This window comes from Montipora foliosa, chromosome 4 (assembly GCF_036669935.1).
Source record: "Montipora foliosa isolate CH-2021 chromosome 4, ASM3666993v2, whole genome shotgun sequence".
Taxonomy (NCBI): domain Eukaryota; kingdom Metazoa; phylum Cnidaria; class Anthozoa; order Scleractinia; family Acroporidae; genus Montipora; species Montipora foliosa.
This window is the reverse complement of record NC_090872.1, coordinates 2,451,160-2,473,659: the sequence shown is the minus strand read 5'-3', so window position 1 is coordinate 2,473,659 and position 22,500 is coordinate 2,451,160. Positions and strand designations below refer to the sequence as shown.

The window sequence follows — 22,500 nt, the reverse complement described above, 5'->3', positions numbered from 1 at the left end:
AAATTTGGCCTTTTTCAATTCGTGCTGTCAAAAGCCCTAATACATTGTTTAGTGCAGCGCTGATGAGACTAAGGTCTTCTCGTTTACGTCTCTTTGCGTTAAAACGGGCCGTGGTTTTTCGCGTTGCGGCATCGCCGCCACTTCAGGGCGTGCAGAACCATTGTTTTTACCCATTGTACCCCTGACTTATCTTCGCTGAAGGGGTGACTCCACTCAGGTAGCCAGGGTGTATGTTGTTTTTGGCTTGGTGGGTCATCAGTCACCAACTTGCCACTGAGCCACCAAGATACACAGCTGTCTTGTTTTTTCATCACCTATTCCCACTCATTAGCCACCGAGCCCTTGAGGTATCAAAATGAACACCTTTCTCATTCTTTTATTATTATTATTATTATTATTATAATAATAATAATAATAATAATAATAATAATAATAATAACAACAATGATAATAATAATAATAATATTTTTAAAAAGCGCATTCAGTTACATTAAAATTGTAATGTTTTAGCAATATTACGTGGCAACGTAAATATACTAAATCTAGGAGATTACAAGGAGATAATTTATGCTCATTTAACGGATGGACTGCTGCTCCTCACGTCAGTAACAGCTCATCACCCCTTTCCCACATCCAACAAGCATGAGAGCTTTGGTGGTCACGTTTTTCCTCATTCTGGACATCTTCCTTGGGATATAAGACTGTTTAAATGTCGTTGTTTTAAGATTCAAGTTGAAAACTTTTTTTTTTTTTTTAAGAAATACATGTGTTTGAAATGCGGGTTATAGGCGAAAGAGAGAAGTGATCCTCTCACTTATGTGAAGAGGCACCCCTTTATAGACACCTTTTTCAGATAGCTATAAGAGACAATTGCCTAAGGTGTCCAGATAACTGCGAGGATCATTTCTCAGGGGCCGCAGAGTACATTTGAAAGTAGGGGGCTAGGGCTTGGTATATGTACGAGTAGTGTAAATTACTAAATCTTTGGTCAAGCCGAAAATAACACCGTAAAAAAAATAGGGGAGCTATAGCCCCTCCCTCTCCGCGAGCCCTGTTTCTCTCTTTCTTATTTTTTTAAGTTTGCCTTCAAAGAGTCTGAGCTTTTATATTTTATCGTTCTCATCTTTTGTCTGTGTTTTCTTTTAGTTTCATCAGCTTATGTGTATTTAAGTTAGTTTTTAATACGCGTTATTTTTAGAATGTCCTCATAATTTTAGCACCATGTAAACTGAGCCTATTACTTTCATTGACACAGACATCGTAATCATTACCATGGTCGTTATCGATGGTTGTTGTTTTCATGAATTTAGACATTGGAAAGATAACTGGACGTGGCAAGTTTTTGCGCTGATAAACTCGCTGCATTTGCTCGGTTTTTTTTTTCGTATTGCTTTACCCAAGAATTTCGAGGCCTCTTCTTTTTGACGAGAGTGACTTCTTGAGCAATCTGCAACACAACAACAATAATGACTTCGCGGCTTCTTCTTCACAGCTAACGGTCACGTGAGAAGCCGATCGGACAACAGCCTTCAGCGATCGAGTGCCAGTTCAGGGAAACACTTTAGACATTCGACTGCGCCGTACAATTAGTAAGTCTCATCCCATCAACGGAAATCTTAGCACATAAATTGACTCGCCGTGATGATTTTTAGGGAATTTCTAATGCTTGATCAGAATTTACTACCCATGTCAATACGAACTGAACGTTTGTGCTTATTCTAAAATTTGTAGGGCTTAAATTCCATGCTTTTCTGTTAGACAGAACGAGTTGATCGAATAATTGGGAATTAACTGGGAACAAAACTTCTTTCTTATGCTTTAAGCTGCTCTTAGTGTGGGTACAAGTGAAGCAGTTGCTGAACTCTAACGTTTCTCTCGTGCTCTTCAAACTTTCCGTATTCTCCAGAACTCTACACACTTACGCTAAAGTGTGAACTAATTGTTAAAGAGAGCCGCAACTTTTTTGAGATCATCAGTTTTTTTAGTCCACAGGAGGTTATCAAAGTTGACGCCGTCCTTGGACTTGTAACTCCCATCGGTGCACAAATGGAACACGACCGGGAAAGGGTGGGTGCATTTTGAAATAACTGATTTATTGACTGGTTGTATTGTTCAAGTGTGGTATAAACGATCAGTTTCTTTCGATAGATGCCGCGGGGTCGAAAGCTTTGACTTTCTGGCTCAGCCCATTCCTTTAGCAAATGACAGCGCGCCATTCTTCGGGAGAGCCTGTTCACATTCTTCATACAAGTAACAGAAGCAAGTAGCTTTTCGTAATGTCTTGTTTGCTTTCCTAGGTGATAAAAGAGCAAATATTTCCATCAGGACACAGACAGCCCGTTATAAGAGTTCCATCTACAATACCACCAAATGCTCAATCACACTTCCCTGTTAGTGAGGGATCATCAAGCACATTAGACTGTCCTATGACGAATTTTGAATCAAGGAATGTTCCAGGCGACTTGTCTCTAAATGAGCAGGAAATTCCAGCTAATGAGAATTCTTCTTCCCGGTTTGTGTTATGAGTAGACCACCCCCTTGCTCCCTTACCCATCCCCCATACCCCGTCCCCTGGCATCGTCCCCCCGTATATTTATGATTACGTGTGACGAGATGATGATGACCAATATTCAACCAATCAGACAGAGCACGAGTTCGTGACAATTGTACATGTGCTTTCATGTAATCAACAGTTTCTTTTTGCGTTCGACTCCCAAGCGTAATTGTGATTTTGACTTCTTTCTCAGTTTTACAAAATCTATAAATCACGGTTTCGTCTTCAAAGCCAATAAAATTTCCATTCCACAAGAAAATTTTTTAGCCTGGATTGCATTAATTAATGACTTTACTAAATTAGTTCGTGACAATGATTTTATCAAGAATATTAAGGAATTCGACGGATGGCATTTTGTTTGCTCTGAGAAGTGTAAAGTTTATTGTACAAAATAAAGTGTTAGCATAAGCTTTGTTGCAAGTTGTAAAACAACAAATAACCCGCCAAAAGCTGGCATGGCAAACCTGCCGTCCTCTTTGAACGGTCTTTCGCAACAATTGTTTCTCTGGGCTTCGGATTATTGTTCATCAACCACTAAACGGTCACGTGTTTGTCATTTATGGGATCTCTATACTCCCGAAACATCGTCGAGGTACCTAGGAATTATTGAACTGTTCCTTCTTTGCTTGTTTGACTTCTTGTAACTCTATAGCTCGAAATAATTTCGTTTTAGTAAGTCTTTGTAGTTAGGGGCTACTTTAACGGGCCTCTTGGAAATTCTCTATTGCTAGAGATCACTTTGTCTTCCAATTTTAGAAGGTTTCTTCTCGGGAAGAGGTTGCGTATCTCGGTATAAGGTTCTAGTGTCGTGCTACGTGCCATTTTTTGTCATTGTTTATTTTATAGAATAATTAATTTTTCGACAACAACAGGAGTGTATTATGAAATTGTTCAGCCGCCTCGAAATTCATTCACCTTTCATGATTTGGCCACACCTTTACGTCAAGCATTTGAATTGACTTTTATCTTGTTTTTGCTGTTCTGACCATTTCCTCTTGGACGCTCTTTAACCTAAGTTTGATTTGTCCTTAACTTTTGACAGACCGGCCGCGGAGAATTCTGAAAGCAAATCAATGGAACTTAAAGTTAGGGAACCGAAGCTTACCCCTGAGAGAAACCCTAGGGATTACACCGTACACTTTCCACAAGAGAAGTCGCAAGAGCCTGCTGTAACGAAGAGCTACAAGATATCAGGACCAGTTACACCCGATACCATCAGATATCAGTGAGTCAATCTGACGTGTGATGCTGAAGTAGGAAATTACAGTATTCATTGAATTAACGACTCTCTGTCTACCGAGATGCACCGCGCGCAGACACGGAGGTTTCGTATGATATGAAACCTCCATTTCTCCGTCGGTGCGTTTTTCTTTTAAATCATTCGTTATCGTAGACATCCATCGGGATTTTTTCTTACTCAGTGCTTCTTACTACAGCTACATTATCATAGTTTATTGGGGACGACATATTTTGTCGTTAAGTGCAACTCGCGAGAGTTTCAACGTCGGTTGGAGGACTGAGCAGTTGGTCCGAGTGGAGGGGGACAGGGGGGCGGGAGCCCGGGAGAATAGGGGCGGAAGGGGTACGGGAGTCGGGAGAGAAAAGGGCGGGATGCAGGAGTTCTAAGAGGGTGGGAAGCGGGAGAGAAATGCGAAACGCTACTCTATTAGTGCGTTAGAATACTTAAAAAAACAAGAGCCGAAATGATATCTGACTTGCATTAGCAATCAAGCAAACAAAAATTCGCGCTTGGGCTGAACAACAGGCTTACTTCCGGTGAAGTTGTAAACCCTTTCACGATGGTTGTGTCATAGGTCTTGAAATGTCAAGCGGCTGTCGCGTAACTGCTGCAAGACGAGCGAAGCGACGCGACTTGATTATTAAAATGTCGTCGACGATCATTTTAATAGGTCTTAGTATTTTTTCGGTGCGGTAGTAAAAGGTCCTAGGCCGTGCAAGGAACACCTTCTTGGGAGCTTGCTCCTTATGACCGTGAATCAGAACGGACTAAATATTTCACTACGTGTTGACATTTCGTTGCAAGTTCGTCATATCCCACTTCCATTATTTTAATGACTTTATGATCCCAACAAACTCCAGACTGATTGCTGAAAACACGTTTCCGAGGACTAAAAATTCCAAAATTTCCCGGGGGTTTTTGTAAAAACCTGGATCCGCCCCAGGAAACGTGTATCAGTATCAGAACACGAGACAATTCAGAACTGCAAGTTGGAACAATTAAGACCGTCGTCACTTAAGAATTAGGTAGCTGAATGACCAAGATGTGTTTTGAGTCCCCTAATTTATAGGGGACGGGAGCAGGACTGAAAGGGTGGGAGCCGGGACATAAAGGTACGGCAAGTGGAAGGTTTTGACCTCCCCCCCCCCCCCCCCTCCCTGTCCCGCCCCACCACCGACAATCAATTCAAGAAAAGGCCACGAAGTGAGCCGCTAAAGACGGTATATTTACAGAAATTTGAGTTCGAGATCACTGAGAGCCCAAATCGATTCATTGAGATACCACAAACTTTTAAATAAAACTAAGTTTGCTGATGTCCTTTCGTGGTAAGCCGAGTGACATTTGTAATCTCTTTATAAATTAATAGTTGGATATTTACTTATTTTATTTTGAGATTTGTTTGGAATTCCAATTACTGTTTCATATAACAATTGGATGAGATGCCTTGGTTTGGTTGGCAGTTGAAAGCATTCCGGAAAATATTCCCGAATTGAACGGTACCCAATTTGTTGTGTGAGTGTTAATGGCAACGTTTGCAGCAGAGCCTTAGTGAACAAATTTGCCGGGAAGAGTATATTCAATGAATAGTATATATTATGTTTTGTTATTTTCAAAGACAAGACAAACGAGTACTTTTATCAACAATGGTGATCAGTATTGAATGTACTTTATTGAAATTTGTTTTGTAGAAATTTATTGCGACGTGAGCCGCGTGAGGTGACAAAGTCAATCCGAAACTGACCCGATAACATGTTATAAGTTCAAGAGCGGCAGTGGCGCTTTATTCATTGCAAATATATCTTTTATTCGACTGGCCAGCTTTTCTAGTATTTCTTTGTAGCTTTTTGTCGCTTATTTCTTTCCCACTCGTTGCTTCACACTGAATGAAAACATAAACAAAGCCGCGTAAAGCATCTCAGTAGATTTTCAACGCCGCGTATATCTGTCGTGCTGTAGGCTCTCCGCTTTTGCTGCTACCAAGCACTTAATCGACGACAGTGTCTCCTGATAATTCAAAATTTTCATTCATTGGTAATTAAAGGAATTCAAAGTTTAGATAAATTGGTTTTCTTAGGTCACTATTACAGTTGTTAAGTAGAAAATATTTCGGTTAAGGGCCGCATTGAGTAAATGCCCGTCTGTTCCTTCTGGACGGCACTTAATTGCTTATACCTGGGCGTTAATCTGTGGGCGGCGTTTTGGAGTCAAGGTAAATTGACTAAGTAATTCATGTTGTATTTTTATTTTAACACTGGACTTTTGGACACTTTTTTAATTGTGGCTGAGCTTTTGCCAATCGTAAGCTGGGAGGATGTCTCCCGTCGATTTTGTTGTAGTATGGCGATTCGAAAAGTTATCGTTTTCTTTTCTAAACAGGTGGACTGACGACGGGTTTGGTCACAGAACATACCTCAAGAGACTTAAAAAACAGTGAGTACCACAGTTCCCTTTACGGCTTATTTTTGCCTTAGTAATAGAAGTTGTCGTAAGATTTTCTTTAACCTTTTCTCGAATTTTCCCTACATTATGGTGACTCGAAATGTGCAGTTAAAAAGATAGGTCACCAAGCTCGTTTGCGAGATATATAACTTGCTCAAGTTACTCATTTAATCATTGCGACTTCATCTATCAAAGACAAGTTTGTTCCATCGGTTCACGCTACGTTTTGCAGGAACAGGAAGCACAGCTTTGACGTAGTTCTTGAAAACAAAACAGGTGTATTGTATTGTTCAAAAGGAACAATTTAATGTTTGTTTTATGACACAGGCACACGTCTTCAAAAGGCACTGACTACAAAGATTCCTCGGGTGCGTGATCTCGAGGAGACAATTTTGTGTCCACGAATGACGGCTATGAATACTTTTTTCCCTGTAACTTTTTTTTCTGACGTTAATTTTTTAATTTTTTTTTACAGCGCAAAGAGGAGGAGTAAGAGAATAAAATTATGCCAAAAAAAGATAGGTCACCAACCTCGTTTAGGAGAAAACAGAAAGCAAACCAAGCTCGACCCCTCGACAACACGTCTCCCCGATTTCACTCTCGGACTAAAATGACACTTTAGCATCATCAAGGCTATCACTCGACTTTTTGTTTTGCGAGAGTCTACATAGTTTCCCGTTTTGCTCTTTACTGCCGTGCTCTGAAAACTGCTATTCTTTTTTCTAGCGAGCTTCCCCGCACGAAAGTTCGCCATTTTGAAATGTTTTGGGCCACGTTCGATATATCAATATTCATACATAGCTACGAGTTTTTATGTTTAAATTTAAACATTGTTTTGAGGTACGAACACATGTGCCCATTTTACTCTTCTGTCATTTTCATACTAAAATATGAGTCTTCTAAACTCTCGCTTATGGCGGACTGTCGTACTTTTCTCAGGTCCCCGACGTCTCCACGTGGTGGAGGAAAGCAAACCACGATCCAGTCTCAGGTCACAATGCCAACCGGCACTCGGTCTTTGGACAAAAGGACCCTGGCATCTCTTGTGCTGGTCAAACATCTGGGTGAAGCGGATAGAAGAAACATGTGAGAACTTGTCCATACGGTCAATATTCAATATCACTTAAAAGAACAGTTACTGTTATTACTATGGTGTGTAAATATTGTTTCTCGGATTTTAGTGTTGTGACTAGTGACAGATGCTCCGTTTTTCTGTAGCGGGTTGGTAACAGCGTATTTAATTCCAAACATTTGCGTTAATTCTCACGTATTGGATCCTTACAGTGACCGCGTAGCACTACCACAGACCGGCAGGCTGATTTACGGACCAACTCATGTGAACGCCACTGCTGACTATAGCTACAATCTGGAATACATGCCAATCTGCCAGCCTGTTGGACCTAGACTGGGTGAGCTTCTTCTGTAAAGGTTGACAACAAGCAACATTTCTCTTTTTCAGTCCATCAAACGCGAGGCGAAAACAAAAAAAGAAGAGAGGGAACAATTGCCGCTGTGCGAGCTTGTCGTTCCCACATATCGCGTGGCGATTCCTCGCGCCTCTGCTTTATCGCGTCTCGCTCGATGGATTGTGTGAAAGCCTCCTCTTCAAAGCCTCCTCTTCAAAGCGAGTCTAAGTGCGAAGTTTTTCTTATGAAAATTAGTTTTCATTCATATGTAAAGTACAACTAATAGGCCATTTTCGAAATATCAGTTATTCAGCTTGATAGTGAGGCAATGAGGGCAAAGACAATAGAAACACGTTGGAATGAATGTGAAAAATATTTGCATATCATCCACCTTCCTTTGTCTTTGTCCTCTAAGCCTCTTTCAAGCTGAATTTTAATATGTCGAAAAAGGCCTATCATCATCAACAGAACTTTGCACTTAAGACTCGCTTTGAAGAGAAGGCAAACATGAACTCGGAAATGGCCTATTCATTCCACCGGTGCACAGTGGGTCATCCGTGGGGTCTCGGGTTCGAACCCAGGCCGGACCAACCCTCAGGGTGTTAAAATAACAACACGATCTCTTTCTCAAAAGAAGGGTTATCCTTCATTGTCAGTTTGCTCTAAATGAAGTATAATCCTCCATTTAGATTACTCTGTCCCAGGACTTGTGGTAGCAAATAAAAAGCAAAAAAGTAAAAGCAGCCCCTGGACAGGATTTGAACCCGGAGCACCCACTTTGAAGGAACTGTTTTTATTCACTTAACCACTAAAAGAAAATGTGCCGATTATTTACCAAAACTGATTAGTATATATATAAAATCATCGCTGTTAAGTCTGAAGCTTGATTTTAAAATGGTCAGCTTTATCTTGAAGTTGGGTAACCGACATTTTTCACTGTGTAAGCTTGCTTCTTAGCGAGTGTTAATACACGTTTACAGCGGCACTTTTGGAAGAAACAATTATTGACGTTAATAAAAAGTGACATCCTCGCACATAGTGATGTGGTAGTCTGGTAGTTAAGTGAAGGGGTTATTAATCACACGTTCCCAGGTTCGAGTCCTGCGAGTCCAGAGAATGGCGTTCGGCTTTTAAAAGAAATATGTTCATTTCCCATGATCCCTATCAAGCTTTCAGTGTCCAAAATGAACGATAATACTTCACTTGGAAGAAATTGACAATTAAGAATAATCCTTCAAATGAGGGAGAGACTTGGTTGAAAATAACTGAGAAGAAACAGCCATAAGTATGGGATGCGAGGTACATGTAGAAATCACTTTTGTTAGAGGACTTGAATTCACTTAATTAACGAGTAGTTTGCGCAATACATCGACAGACGCATGAAGAAAGTATGAAAATGGGTGGCACGTCTTTGTCATTCTGGTTCCCATGTATTCCAAGAGCTTGATGGGAAGTGGAACGAAGCTGCCCAATTAGCAGGCGATTGCGCTGAGTAGAATCCTACTCTTACGTAGTTTATCTGTGGACGCCTCAAATTTAACTGAACCTCGCATGGTTAAAAGTCAATTGGTCTCTTAATGAATTAATATTCACAGGAGAGTGCGAGAATCCATCAACAGTCAACTGGTATTTACAAGGAGAGCATGGTCTTTACCGAGAGACATCTAAAGGTCAAACTGGATCCAGGTCAGGAACAGTTAGAGCGACTTTCATATGACCTTGAAGAATAAACGCAAAAACAGAACGTAAACAAAAATGCAAAACATTTTATTGGCTTATCGAACAAAAACAAACGAGCGCAAATTTTCATTGGCATAGCGAACGCGGATGCAAACAACGTCATCTCTCCATGGAACTTTCTGGAAAGTTTCGCTTTGACGTCATGTGAAATGCAGTAAAATGATTGGGCAATCAAACTGTTTACTGCCCATATTAGGAGTTTCCTTGGTCCGTGAAACAAATTGCGAACACTTTTCGCCGGAAATCATCTTCCATGTCCATATCTGTAGTCGGTCCATTATCTCTTATCTTTTGGTCAGCGCCAAGAATGTGAACTCTGCCCACAGCCAAAAATTCGCGCAGTCGCGCTTATAGTATGTATGGGTTATTGACCAAGCGTGAGGTCAAGATGACTGGATATTGGCCAAGTTCTTTTTTTGCGTGTTTATGGACCGAGACGAAGTCGAGGTCCATAAACACGCAAAAAAAGAACGAGGCCAATATCCAGTCATCTTGACCGAACAATCTTGGTCAATAAAGGATTTATTATATGACTTAAAACACCAAAAAATGATCTTTGATCTTGCGGGACCAAGCGAGAAATCCCGAGCGGGCAGTATCGCTCCATCTTGCCCGCTCGGGTAGCCAATCAGAGCGCGCGATTTGGTTCATCTTGCCCGCTCACGGAGCTAGTCATATAATAAGATGTTTTATTATATCTCTCAGACAGTACGCGCGCTGTAATTAGTTAAATTAGCGGGCCGTATTCTACAGTGCGGCCCGCTGTACAGCCCGCTAAATTTAAAATTTCGACAAAACATCATCTAGCGAGTTTTTCATGTCATTTCTGTTGCATAAACTTGTACTGAAAACTTTTTGAATCTTGCAAGCAACTATTTCAAACTTAACAGCCAAGAAGATTTAGTTTTTGGGATTTTGGCACGGCATTCTTTGTGGCAGTTGAACCTTCCGCTTCACTTTGACTAGTTTCCTTGCCCGCGCGCCGGTTAACCTCAGAGATATAATAAATATCTTACTAACCTCGTTTTTTTCTCGGTCCGTACTGTAAGCCGGTTACGGATCCTCGTTTTTTCCCGTTGATTTATGGCCCATAAATCGACGGGAAAAAACTCGGTCCGTAACTTACAGTACGGACCTCGAACTCGGTTAGTAAGAGGTATGTAACCTTTGCTGACCGTTATTGTTGCAAATTTCTAAGAGTGCACAGAAGAGCCAGCCGGAAGACCGTGATTCCACCAGTGGCATTATATAATGCTTCATATTCATTTGCATCCTATTGTTCATCTATTTACCCCGCTATTTCTCTGGGGCCACGTTCAAATCCCTCCCCGGACTGTTACGTTTGTTGGGTGAATTACTAGGATATAACAACTTGCTCACTTGTCTAGAGAAATTTATCCGATTGGTCAAAACGGCTATTGAATATGGATGAGTATTTTAATTTCATTACCTCAGTGATGATGCCAAGATTCGCTTCTACGATGTACGGATTCCAAAAGACAAAACGTTGATGGTGGAAGGACACCGTGTCGGTCCAGATGACAAAAAGAAAGAACCTATAGCGTCCTGGCAACAGAAAGGCATCGAATCCCCATCAGCGGGCAGCATAGACAACAGCCATAATAGCGCAATTACTAAAACCAGAGGTACTGTGAAGCTGACCCTTAATAGACCTTTTTGCAGACACGGCGCCCATTTTGATTTCTGTTGTTTCAAATAGGTATTATGGAATGCCCAAGGGGCAAATACAAAATTGTGTGTGTTTGATTCTCAGATACTCTACGGCCCTCGTCGTCGGCTCGGCCGTCCTCACCGCGTCCCTCGTCGTTGGCTCGACCTTCCTCACCGGGTTTCTCGTCAACGGCTCGGCCATCCTCGCCACGCCCTTCGTCGGCTGCTCGTCCGTCTGCGTCGGCCGGTCCTCGTAAGGTGATTCCAATCCCCACTGCTGGTCGTTCCTCCAGGCCCTCATCAGCTCTGAGCGTCTGCAGTTCTCATGATCACGGCTCAAACACTCCAAACTTCACAGTTAGAAGCTTCAATCACTTCTGTTGGGATGAAGACGTAATAAGTATTCTCTGCTTTTCCGTGATTTTTCGATTCACGTGTCTCTAACATCATAAATTCATTTCAGAAATAAATTGTTGCACTGTTGTTTCCCCCGCAGTATTTATTAACAGAAGACTATATGAGACAGCGAGAAGTCTGGGCAGCGGTTAATATACAAAGGTAAGCTCGCACACAACTACCCAAACTTTAGTATAGCATTGCCGTTGGCTTATCCGGCTTCAACTAGATGATGAATCGATACATTTCTTTACTTTCATTTATTGGCCACTGAAGCTGTTAGCTCCTTTATCCCACCATGACCAACATGACTCCATGAAGTGTGTGAAGAAGGTTATTTTTTTGTTTATGTTTTTAGGATTTTTCGAGGCTTTATGGCGAGAAGGTATTTGAAAGAATTGAGGGTCGCAGATGTGGAGCGGCAGCGTAAGGCTGCCATTACTCTTCAAAGGTTCGTGTATTTTTCAGTGTAATACACTTAATGGTTTGCGTTTTTGGACCATGCGTTTTATCTGTAGTTGCTAACCTCCCGTCCTATTTGCAGCAACTTTCGGGGATTTCTTACCCGCAAAAGACAAATGGAACAGAAATTGGATGAGTATACTCCAAGCTCACGTGACTTAGAATGGGCTCGAAAATACAAACAGGATTTGAAGAAGCGAGAAGACGCCAGAAAGCAGAAAAATCAGTACGCTCTTTTTATGTGAGTGTCATTGGTATGACAATTTTACTTCATACTGTACGTCGTGCTTTGTGTGTTTCATCTTCCATCGAACGAGATCCTCTGGTAGAGAGGAGGAAACAAAGGCGAGACACGATTCTTCAAACGGTGCAGCACTCCTATTTCAACAGAACATGGTTCAGATATATATAGATGGAATGGTTATGCAACACTGGAAACTTCAAAAGCGAGAACATTGACATCGCTTCATGGTATGCGCCGATCAAATCGAAACTTGAACATCTCCCCCCCCCCCCCCCCCCCCTTCCCTTCCTGGCAAACCCCGGGCATTTGACTATCTTCTGTGCCCGGGGAGTGGGGAATTTGACCTTTGCCTGCGTGGGGTGGGGAAAATTCAACCGGAAGTGTCAGATTTCAAATGATTTTTTTTCGAGCGCCGAAGTCGCTAACAGCTATAAAACACGTGTTTGGACGAGATGGAAGAGTTTAAAGGAAGAGATATAACATTGTTGAGTGATTGGCTTATAAAAAACATCTTCAAAAGGTCTTTACTAAAGACGACAGGAGCCGACAGCGATTGTTCTTTAGTGGGATATTACAGACAAACCCGACGATAGGGTAGGACATTTGAACACCATTTTGGCCCGAGGGGGCGGGAATTTGAATAATAATAATAACTTTATATATATAGCGATATATACAGAAAGCTCTATATCGCTTAACAATCACAAATTAAAAACTATACAAAAGAAAAAACTTAAAATGCATAAAAAGATAATACACAAAAAATTAATAATAAGTAGTTCTAAAAAGATGCGTCTTTAGTCTGTTCTTAAATAAAGAAACCGACGGACTAAGCTTATTGTCCATGGGTAAGGCATTCCGTAGCCTAGGAGCCGAAACCCAAAAGGCCCTGTCTCCATAAGTTTTCAGATGAGTCTGAGGTATTCGTAGAAGATATTTGTCAGTTGACCTTAGATTCCTTGATGGTTCATACCGCACAAGTCAGTTACTGATATACACAGGGGCTAAGTTATTTAGTGCTTTATAAGTGAGTAGCAAAACCTTGAATATAACTCTCTGAACGATCCAATCTTCAAAAGTTCGAATTCCCGGGGTTTGCCCGGGAAGGAGGGGGGGTGTTGAAGTTTCGAGTTGATCGGCGCATTAGCTTGATCATACACAATCCTTTGTTCTCTTTTCACAACTAAATTTTGAATAAATTAATTGGAACTTTTGATTGGCTGTCTTTTAGAAATAGATTGTTATAAAGTGTTATTTATTCCCATGTTATGATTCAAGCTGCGAACGAGATTTAAAGTGTTGATGGAAGGGTGTGAGAGTTTCTAAAGGGAATCATACATTTCGGCGTCTTGAACTTTTTCTCTCGCAGACAAAACAGAGATGCCGAGAAACAAGAGCAGCAAATAAAACAAATCCAAGCTCATCAACATATATTCGAGTGAGTACTTAGCTAGGGGTTGTCATTCTTAATTTGTGTAAGAGGTGGTTTGCAGCCAATCTGTGGTTTACGTCTTGTTATGTTTGCGAGATCCCTCCTGGATTGAATGAAATAGGATCACAAAGGTTCTTTCCCAGAGAAGACCGTCAGGCAATATTAACTCACAAAGTCATGACCTTGCGTTCATGAATTCATTCTTCTCAAGAGCAGTGCGAGACTGGAAGAGGTTTCCTGAATAAAACTTGATGTCGCAGACGAAAAGTCTGGACGCCTTCAACACTCGGTTATGGCCCCCACATGCATGGCCACTTGTTGTTAATTTAATGGCCCACTTTCGATTTATCAAAATTCAGTCCCAAACAAAAGACATCATCTCGAGGCTCTGGGGAATAAACTCATACAAATCCTTATATTTATTCTCCAGAGCCTCGAGATGATGCCTTTTGTTTAGGACTGAATTTTAACATATCGAAATTGGTCTATTTCGTTTAACCGCAAAGCATAGTGCATTGTATTACATTTCAAGCGTCGGCACCTGCACTGCACAAAGCTCACAAAAATCTTGATTACAAGGAGGTGTGCATTCATCTCAAGAAGACGGTACGCCTGCCAATCTACCGCCAACGGCACATCGTGCAAACCGCTCATTGATAATCTATGATGTCAGAATTCTAAGTGTAAGTTAGGTTGAGCGAAGTTTTGCCTGCGAATATTGACACGTTTTGTTATGTCATTTTTTCTAGTGTGTTTCATCCGACGCCAGAGGGGCCAACGAAAGCAGAAAAGAAAGCTGCTGCTATCACAATACAAAGGTAACGACAGAAAGGCTGTTTAAAAAATGGGTTTACGCGCCCTTTTCATTAAAAACGTGTTCTTCACTTTCGATTGTTGTAACGAATTAAGTAAATGCTTCAAGGAGTGTGCTTCATTCACCGTGGAGGATTTCCTTTCGAATTTTCAAGCCTCTTCAAATCGCGTTTCGTGTCTCGTCATATTATTCCCAGGGTTCTTTATTTTCATTCCGGAACTTTTCGACAGGGTCTTATCTACATCTACTTGTTCCAGCACCTGGCAAAGTCCAATACATTGATTTGTGGCTCTTTCTGCCAAAGGGGTCCTCATGCACCATAATCCTTTATGAGACGTCACCACCAGGTCCACCATTTTTTACTGCACGGAAAGAATAGTACAGATTACACATTGCCAGATTGCACATTACCGGGAACTTCGTGCCCTACCCTACCCTACAGCTTCAAAAACACGACACCGATAAAACGTCACAGGCATTAGCTTTAAACCCGATAAAACACTCCTCACTAGGATTATTTATATATAAGAATATTAAAAAGACCCGGCTTGTTTTTCTTGTCTGCTAATATCTTCCTCTCACATTTTGCACCATTGTTTGGATTCCAGAGGGATACGCTCTTTGTGGAATGTTTTTGGATCCGTTCAATAAACTTGCATGTCGAGGCGAAGCCGAGTGGTTTTAGACCAAGTAAAGCACTCCTCCTGTACGTGACCGTGACGTGGGGTTTTCAGTTAATGGTCGTTGTCAAAAAAACGTGAAAGTCTAACCATTTGCTAATGAAATTAAAGTGGCACTATGATCAAAACATCACTCCCTTTAACACCTGCCCGGCAAAATTTTTAGCTTCGATTTTTATCCAAAGGCTTTTTACCAGTGAAAGTGATGTATTTCACGGTCTGTCATACACACGTTCAAAACTGACCGACTGGACCTCAGAGGGTTGGATCTAGGGAAAAATGACGTCATTCACTCCATAGCTTAAAACGCAGCTTATTATGTATGCAAAACACGAGTTTAAAAATCTGAAAGCCCGAAACTCCCGTGCTGCATAATAATTCCGTCGCGTACAAACGCATTGCATTCTTAAACTAGTGAGTGATTTCTCCTGGATTCAGCTCTCTTAAGATTTTAAAGTTAATAATGGCGGACAATTACATAGGGAAATTCCAGTTAAAATAAACAAGTGCCTTTTTGAAATTAATGCTTAAAACTTCGGTCACTTACTTTTTAGTTTAAAAAGCGGATCATAGTACCACTTTAATGAAAAGGCAGCAATTTCTCCTCGGTGCCAGGGTCTCTCTTCTCTGCCTCCATTGTCGTTGAGAAAAAGAGGCTATGGACGCAGAGAAGAGAGACCCTGAGAACGAGGTTGCAATTTCTCCGGCCGTGGTTCCACCCCGCGCACACCGTATGGAATTCCGATGGTCAACCAACCAAGCCACCGGTGCGCGTTCCTTCCGTGTTCTGGATGAATTATACTAGTAAAGGCCCTGAAACAAACTTCCCCTTCCCCTCCCCCCTCAACTCCCCCTCCCCCCCCCCCCAACTTCACAGAGCATTTCATTGTCATGATTCGTTTTTCGTCTCCTTAGATATTTTAGAGGCTGGTTTGTTCGTCGAATGTTATGGAAATCGAAGGAGAAGGTAACAGCATTCATCAGTTAAGTTGTTTATTTACCAGGAGCATCAAAATCGTTGGAAAGAAATGTAAAGAAACGCCAGAGATGAGCGGGACTTATAGAGAGATGTGCAATGCAATAGACCAATTCGGCTAACTCAGTGTTGTACCCAATTCAAATCTTTTGGAAATGAAACGTTTTGTTCCAAGTATTACCATATCATTTAAATGTGAATGCTACATTATCATGCAAATGCAAAACACAAAGCATTTTAACTCCTAGAGATTTGAATTGGGTACAACAATGAGTTAGCCGAATAGCCGCACCATATTCGTATTCTCGGTATTGGACTGGAACTAGCTTGCAATGGAGGCTAATGCGGGGGAACCTTTTCAAATGCAAATGCTTTTTAATATATTCCCCCGCATTAGCCTCCATTGCAAGCTAGTTCCAGTCCAATACCGGGAATAGGAATATGGTCTATTGGTCTATTGAACGGTCATCGGTTCGATGCCCCTTCAAGCATGGGTTTTTTAAACCCTTAGTTGAAAGCGCGCAAATTGTTTACTCAACTGCAATGAACAATAAAGACAATTCTATTTGCATTTCACTTAGTAATTGATATTCTTGTAACAGGAAAGTTTTTTTTAACAATTAAATTTTATCATTCGAACGATGATCATTCTAAAGCCCGCCGCACTCTAGAGCAATGAGCTTACAATATGAGGCAAATACGCATACGTATTACTAATATTTTCAAATCAAAATGGCAAGTAGCAGTGTTGATGTCGCCATTTTGATTTGAAAATATTTGTAACACGCATGCGTATAAGCTGATAGCTTTGCACGCGCGCACCGTTGGAGGAAATGTTCACTCGAGCGCAAAATTATTCAACATGTTGAATATTTGGAGTCGATGGCACGCGCGAACAAAATGACGCCGCACACTGGGGGAACTTGCTTACGCCAACAGTCAGGAGTGACACTTTGTTTAGCTGATAGCTCTATTGTGCGCCGGGCGTAACTTCAAATCACTGTATGATATGTCATTTGACATATTCTCTAATCATTTTAAGCACTTATACTGTGATGGAGTGGCAAAATGAGAGGAGAGAAAATCGTGACCTGCCACAATAGCACCAGTTCTATTTCGTGAAGATGTAGACTTCCTTCTGTTTGATTCTGTGCGTATGCCGACCGTCTCCTTTGGAAAATGTTTAAAGACTTTCTTCCTCTGGTATCCCGTTCATGAGCATACTTGATCTCCCCCCACCTATTTCTTGAAACACATTTGAGATCTTTTTTTATGGGTTTGGTTTTCTCGTTCTTGTCTCTATAGGCCTTGAAGCGTACGCTCTCCTTTAACAAATTTATCAAGGGTTACCAGGATTTATTGTACCGAATACAAGAACGATATGGAATTAAAGAACCGACGACGGCCCTGGAATTTAACGAGTTGATGGAATATGTGGAACGTCTCAACAGTGAGTATACTGCGCTGAGTTCAGCGTGTAACACAAAGCTGTGATATTCGTAGCCTCGGTGCCGGGTGTTGGGAATCGGGATACAGCTGTTACATGACTCACAAAACAAACGACTGAATTTCAATGGAAACAATGGGCCCTTACTCTTAACATATTAGAGCTGTGTTTTGGATCGATCCGATAAAATTAGGGCGGGAACCCATAACCAGGGGCCTACAACACCAATACTTGGTGTATGTAACGGCATTTTCACAGATCAAGCTATTTTTAGACGAGTTGTTAAATAAGATTTGTCTTGCACGAGTGACCATTCTCAATCCTATGGTTAATAATTCCTTATGCGAGACTTGTGATTAAATGGAAAGGTCTGGTTTCGCGGGAAAATTAAACTAAAAATACCTCGTTCTGAAAAATGCCGTTCCACAAATACAATGAATTGTGCACTCCTTGTCATGGGCTCCTGATTAGGGCTTGTAAACAGTACCTGCGTGGTATTTGGAGAAAGGGAGAATTCAATTGTGAATGCGCGTATATGGTGTTGTTTGAGTTACACCGACGAGGCGAGCATGCGCACAAGTAGCACACGCCGACACATCGACTTGTTGTTAAATAGTGTCTTGTTAGGACTAAAGGTACTTGTGATAAAGACGCTACACACTTTAAACCAGTCCTTAGGATCAGGCCTGAAAAAGCGTAAGCTGGATTGAAAAAGTGTAAACTAGTCCTTAGGATCAGGGCTGCAAAAGATCACGCTGAGGTGGGAGTTGGAATACATAAATTATCAAAGCACGGCTTTGCTTTGGTTTGCGGATTGCCTTTTGCAGCACAAGAACAGTTATTCTCTAGCACATGTGGGGAATTTCTTCATCTACAAATGTTCTTCATACCATTTCCCCCAATGAGCCTTGATTTCAATACGAAAGAGGTCGAGTGGCGAGTCGATAGACCAAATCTGCTAACTCATGTTGTACCCCATTCAAACCCTTTGGGAATACAACGTTTTCTTCCACGTATTTCCCTATCTTTTAATGTGAATGCTACATTATAATGCAAATACAAGACACAAAGAATCTTAACTCCAGGAGATTTGAATTGGGTACAACAATGAGTTATCCCACAAGAATGGATACTCCAAAATAAGGTGAGACACTTCGTGACACATATACCGATGTAAGATTCGGTCACGTTACATGGAAAAGATACGTGGAAATACATGACAACCTCAGTGTTAACCCGCTTTATTAACACAAGGCCAAATTACAAACTGCCCTCTGCAAAACGCCCCTTTTTGCGGGCCAAACGGTAAGTGCCAAGAAGAAATGCCCGGGCGGACAATGCATTTGCCGCCCTGATTCTGATGGGCTGCAGAGATGTCAAACAACTTCGCTCGGCCAATGAGATTTTGAGGATACCATTTCAAAGCCAGGGTTGGCGCGAATTGTTGTGGGTGAGTTCTTGGGTGCTTTCCTTTTGTATGGAAAAACCGGGGAGAATTTTCTGCTTAAAGGAACAGGACAAATTTTCTCATTCGGAATATGGAACGGGATGAGTGTGTTCCTTTGGACACAAGAGACTGGATACTAATCATTTAGAATGACAAACATGCCTGCCGGATTTTCAATCATTACTTCATAAGGAGTAATTCTCACCTGCAGTTGTGCAGCTACGAGCTATAAAGGCGTCCGCCATGTATTTTCGTTTTTCAAGGAGCATGGTACTAGTGGGACAAAGCAAATGATACAGGATTTTCCGATCATTCCGGGAAATCCGAGAAAAGAGGAATACCTTTGAAGGTATTCCTTTTTTCCCGTAAAATGTTCTATGGAAAAGTCTGTTCCATTTGATCTACCACCGGATCAATTGGATTTAAGTACAAAAGGAAAGCACCCTGTCTGTAGTGAACGTTTGACGCTTGGAAATTTTTTGTTTAGAATGGAAGAAGTCCCAAATGTCAGCTTTTTTCCAGTCAAAACTCGGATTTATACAATGAGCAACTGGATGAAATTGACCAGAAAAGCTTAAGCGAAAACACCAAGAGAGCAACTGAGTAAGGAGTGAAAAAGTTCGAGAAATGGCGAAAGGAAGAAAAATTACAGTAGATCTCAAAACAGTAAGTCCAATGGACTTGAGTGAAATTCTGCGAACGTTCTTCGTTGAAGTGAAAACAGGGAAAGGCCATGCATTAACTCCAAGTGGATTGACTGGAATTAGAACAGCCATTCATCGCCATCAAGAGCCATTATGGCTCTTGTCGCCATCTAACCTGTGCTCCACTCAGCCGAAGCGTAAACATTTTGCAAGACAGCGAATTCAAGTCTGCCAACAAAATGTTTGAAGCGAAGGCCAAACTATTTGCGAAAGAAAACAGTGCGAGAACCATGCAAAACACACATCATCTAATCAGTCAGAAGACGTGCAAAAATTGAATCGATGCTCCATGGAAAGGCAAAACACGGACGTTGTTTGGAAAGATGCGGAGAACTTAGTTGAGTTTACTTGGTTTTCGTTGTGTTTTCATTTGGTTTCTGTGTTAACATTTTTTTCTTATACAATGAATTTGTACGATTTGGCCTTGTGTATTGATAATAATGATTATCATATAACTTTTGTCAGGGATATAGTTTATGTCACTCGTAGTATCATTCGCGACCTTCAGATTGGAGTACGAGGACATTCTCGGCCCCAGAGCTTTCCGTTTCTTTATGCCATGTGGTAGGCTCCTAACACGTGACATAAAGAAACGGAGGGCTCTGGGGACGAGAATGTTACGAGTTCCCAGTTCTGAGCACGAACATTTCGAGAATTTTCGTTCTTTAATTGTAATGCGCGTGCCCAGTACTCGTTCTCGTACTCCAATCTCAAGGTCGCTAATTTGCACCCGAGCGGTACGATGGTGCAAATGATGCTACGAGGGCCCAAATAAACGATATTCCCTCCAAAAGTCATGTAATTGTCCTATTGCCAGATAAACAACACTGTGTTTAGGCAGGCACTGACTGCTGGGTTATGCACTGATCTCTAGTGATTAGGTGTAAGCGCCGACTCGAAATGGTTAGATTTCATAAATTGTTCTGGTGACACCATATTTAAACGTAAGATCGTTGGGTACTTTATATACACAAAACGTGTCTCACCTTATTTTGGAGTATCCATTCTGATTACAACCGATTTGGTCCATTCGCTATTTCCCCATCCCATAATGTAATACGTTTTGGTTTGCATAAAAACAATTCAAGTTATTTACTCTTTGGACAGCATCATACTTCAGTGAACTGGATATCCCTTTTTTTTAACGCAAATAACCCCCAAAATGAACTGTAGTGGTCTTTCTTTACTCTCTTTTCGGTCAAACAACACAAAAAAAATAAACACTAAATAACAAATAGCAAAAGTAAGTTGATGAAACATCTTCTTTATTTTCAGAATATGAAGTAGCGTTTGACAAGTTTGCCACCAATGGTGTTTTGAAGTATAAAGACATTAAGAAGTTTTTTGAGTATGTTGGACACGTGCCTTCACAGAGAGAAATCGATGATGCCATAAAGATCGTAACAAACAGTAAGTGATGCCGGCAGTATTAATTTAAACATAAATTACTTCTCAAAGGGAACCTCCACTCTTACTACAGAATAAGTTTAAACCGAAGGAAATTATGTTTACAAACAAATTTGTTCGAAATTAGCGTTTAAAAAAGTGTTTATATCAGCAAAATTGAATTTTAAAATCGTTTATTTTCACTTTCAAATTTCGCGGGCGCCGCCATCTTGAATAGTTATGTCTAATAACAGTAGGGCAACCGTACACGTCACAATTATTCAAGTTGGCGGCGTCCGCGAAAATTGAAGGCGATTCTAAAACATATTTCTTTCGGATACAAACTCTTTCTCTGAAATTGTTTTAGATTGACTTGACTGTACCAGTTATTTCCTGTGATTTAAAGTTATTTTCTTGTTGAAATGGAGGTTCCCTTTACGTTCAGTAGACTCCAACAGCCGGTATACACAGGTGCTATTGGTTGCTAACAAGATTGTTGTGCGAGAAGAACCCAGTCCCTTAGCTTCTGACCGCGCCCAGTTTAAGAGTAATTGGAACAAAGTTTCCGCAATGGGTGGTTTTCACGTTACGTCATCGACGTCATGTTGGTGGACGAAAACTATAAAGATCTCTCATTAGCTCCTTTTGTTCGTCCACTAGCTATTGTACATTGCCTCATTGTGGTTGCAAACCACCGATAATTATCATGGAGAGCCTTCTCTAGAGCCTATCCCTCGACGGACAGTGTATCAAACAGACTCTGGCTGAAGATGGTCAGAATATTGTTGTTACGTTATCGTTGCTGTTGTCCTCTTTGCTGGACAGGTGGATCCAATAGCCTGTGGACTGGTGAAATGGGATTTGCGAAACTTATAAATAATTTGTTTATCGACAAGTAGAATTTCACATGTGATTAAGGAGAGTCTGGTACCTGGTTTGGTAAAGGGTTACGTCAAAATTGGATCTACCCACACCCCGTCAACCAGTCCCCTCAGCTTAGTGTGCTTCGAGATTATTTAAGGACATTTCGTTTTAGTGTGATGTTCAAATTCTGAAACAGATTATTTTCTTTCTCCGTCCTTCAGTGTCTGCCAAGGGCCGCAGTCTTACCAAAGCTGAAGCAGTGGAAGTGTTATTTCAAATTTACGTTCCAAAAGGAACAAAGATGAATCTGGCCGATGTTCGAAAATCTACGTGGCTAAATCCACTGGATGATGGGCGTGATATAATGCAACTGCTTTCCAAAAAGGACTTGGAACAAACGAATCTTCTCAAGTGTTTCGAAGTGGTTGCCGGCGCGGGAAAGGAAAGCGATGACATTAAGAGCCTGCTTCAACCAGAATCGGCTAAACCAACGGAGACGAAACAAGATGGCAAGAAAAAGTCGACTGTTAATTCTTCGTCGCGCAAGACTGTGTTGGCTCAGTATCCCAAGAGACCCTCAACCCCAAACTCAAAATCT

The 22,500-nt window shown here is 41.2% G+C and overlaps 1 protein-coding gene across 2 annotated transcripts in view; it reads left to right on the top strand.

Moving 5' to 3' along the window:
* Positions 1 to 22,500, top strand: part of LOC137999532 (uncharacterized) — a 36,233-nt gene that overhangs the window by 12,088 nt on the left and 1,645 nt on the right. For both annotated transcript variants that reach the window (XM_068845316.1, XM_068845317.1), the window contains exons 9-27: positions 1,493 to 1,589; positions 1,986 to 2,067; positions 2,298 to 2,512; positions 3,597 to 3,779; positions 6,171 to 6,224; positions 7,173 to 7,319; positions 7,518 to 7,642; positions 9,235 to 9,325; positions 10,835 to 11,025; positions 11,154 to 11,443; positions 11,547 to 11,608; positions 11,805 to 11,897; positions 11,991 to 12,149; positions 13,522 to 13,590; positions 14,334 to 14,402; positions 15,994 to 16,045; positions 17,360 to 17,504; positions 20,928 to 21,062; positions 22,124 to 22,500. The exon at positions 22,124 to 22,500 is cut by the window's right edge. In XM_068845316.1, the coding sequence (XP_068701417.1) occupies positions 1,493 to 1,589; positions 1,986 to 2,067; positions 2,298 to 2,512; positions 3,597 to 3,779; positions 6,171 to 6,224; positions 7,173 to 7,319; positions 7,518 to 7,642; positions 9,235 to 9,325; positions 10,835 to 11,025; positions 11,154 to 11,443; positions 11,547 to 11,608; positions 11,805 to 11,897; positions 11,991 to 12,149; positions 13,522 to 13,590; positions 14,334 to 14,402; positions 15,994 to 16,045; positions 17,360 to 17,504; positions 20,928 to 21,062; positions 22,124 to 22,500 (2,636 nt within the window). The remainder of the gene's footprint in view (positions 1 to 1,492; positions 1,590 to 1,985; positions 2,068 to 2,297; positions 2,513 to 3,596; positions 3,780 to 6,170; positions 6,225 to 7,172; positions 7,320 to 7,517; positions 7,643 to 9,234; positions 9,326 to 10,834; positions 11,026 to 11,153; positions 11,444 to 11,546; positions 11,609 to 11,804; positions 11,898 to 11,990; positions 12,150 to 13,521; positions 13,591 to 14,333; positions 14,403 to 15,993; positions 16,046 to 17,359; positions 17,505 to 20,927; positions 21,063 to 22,123) is intronic.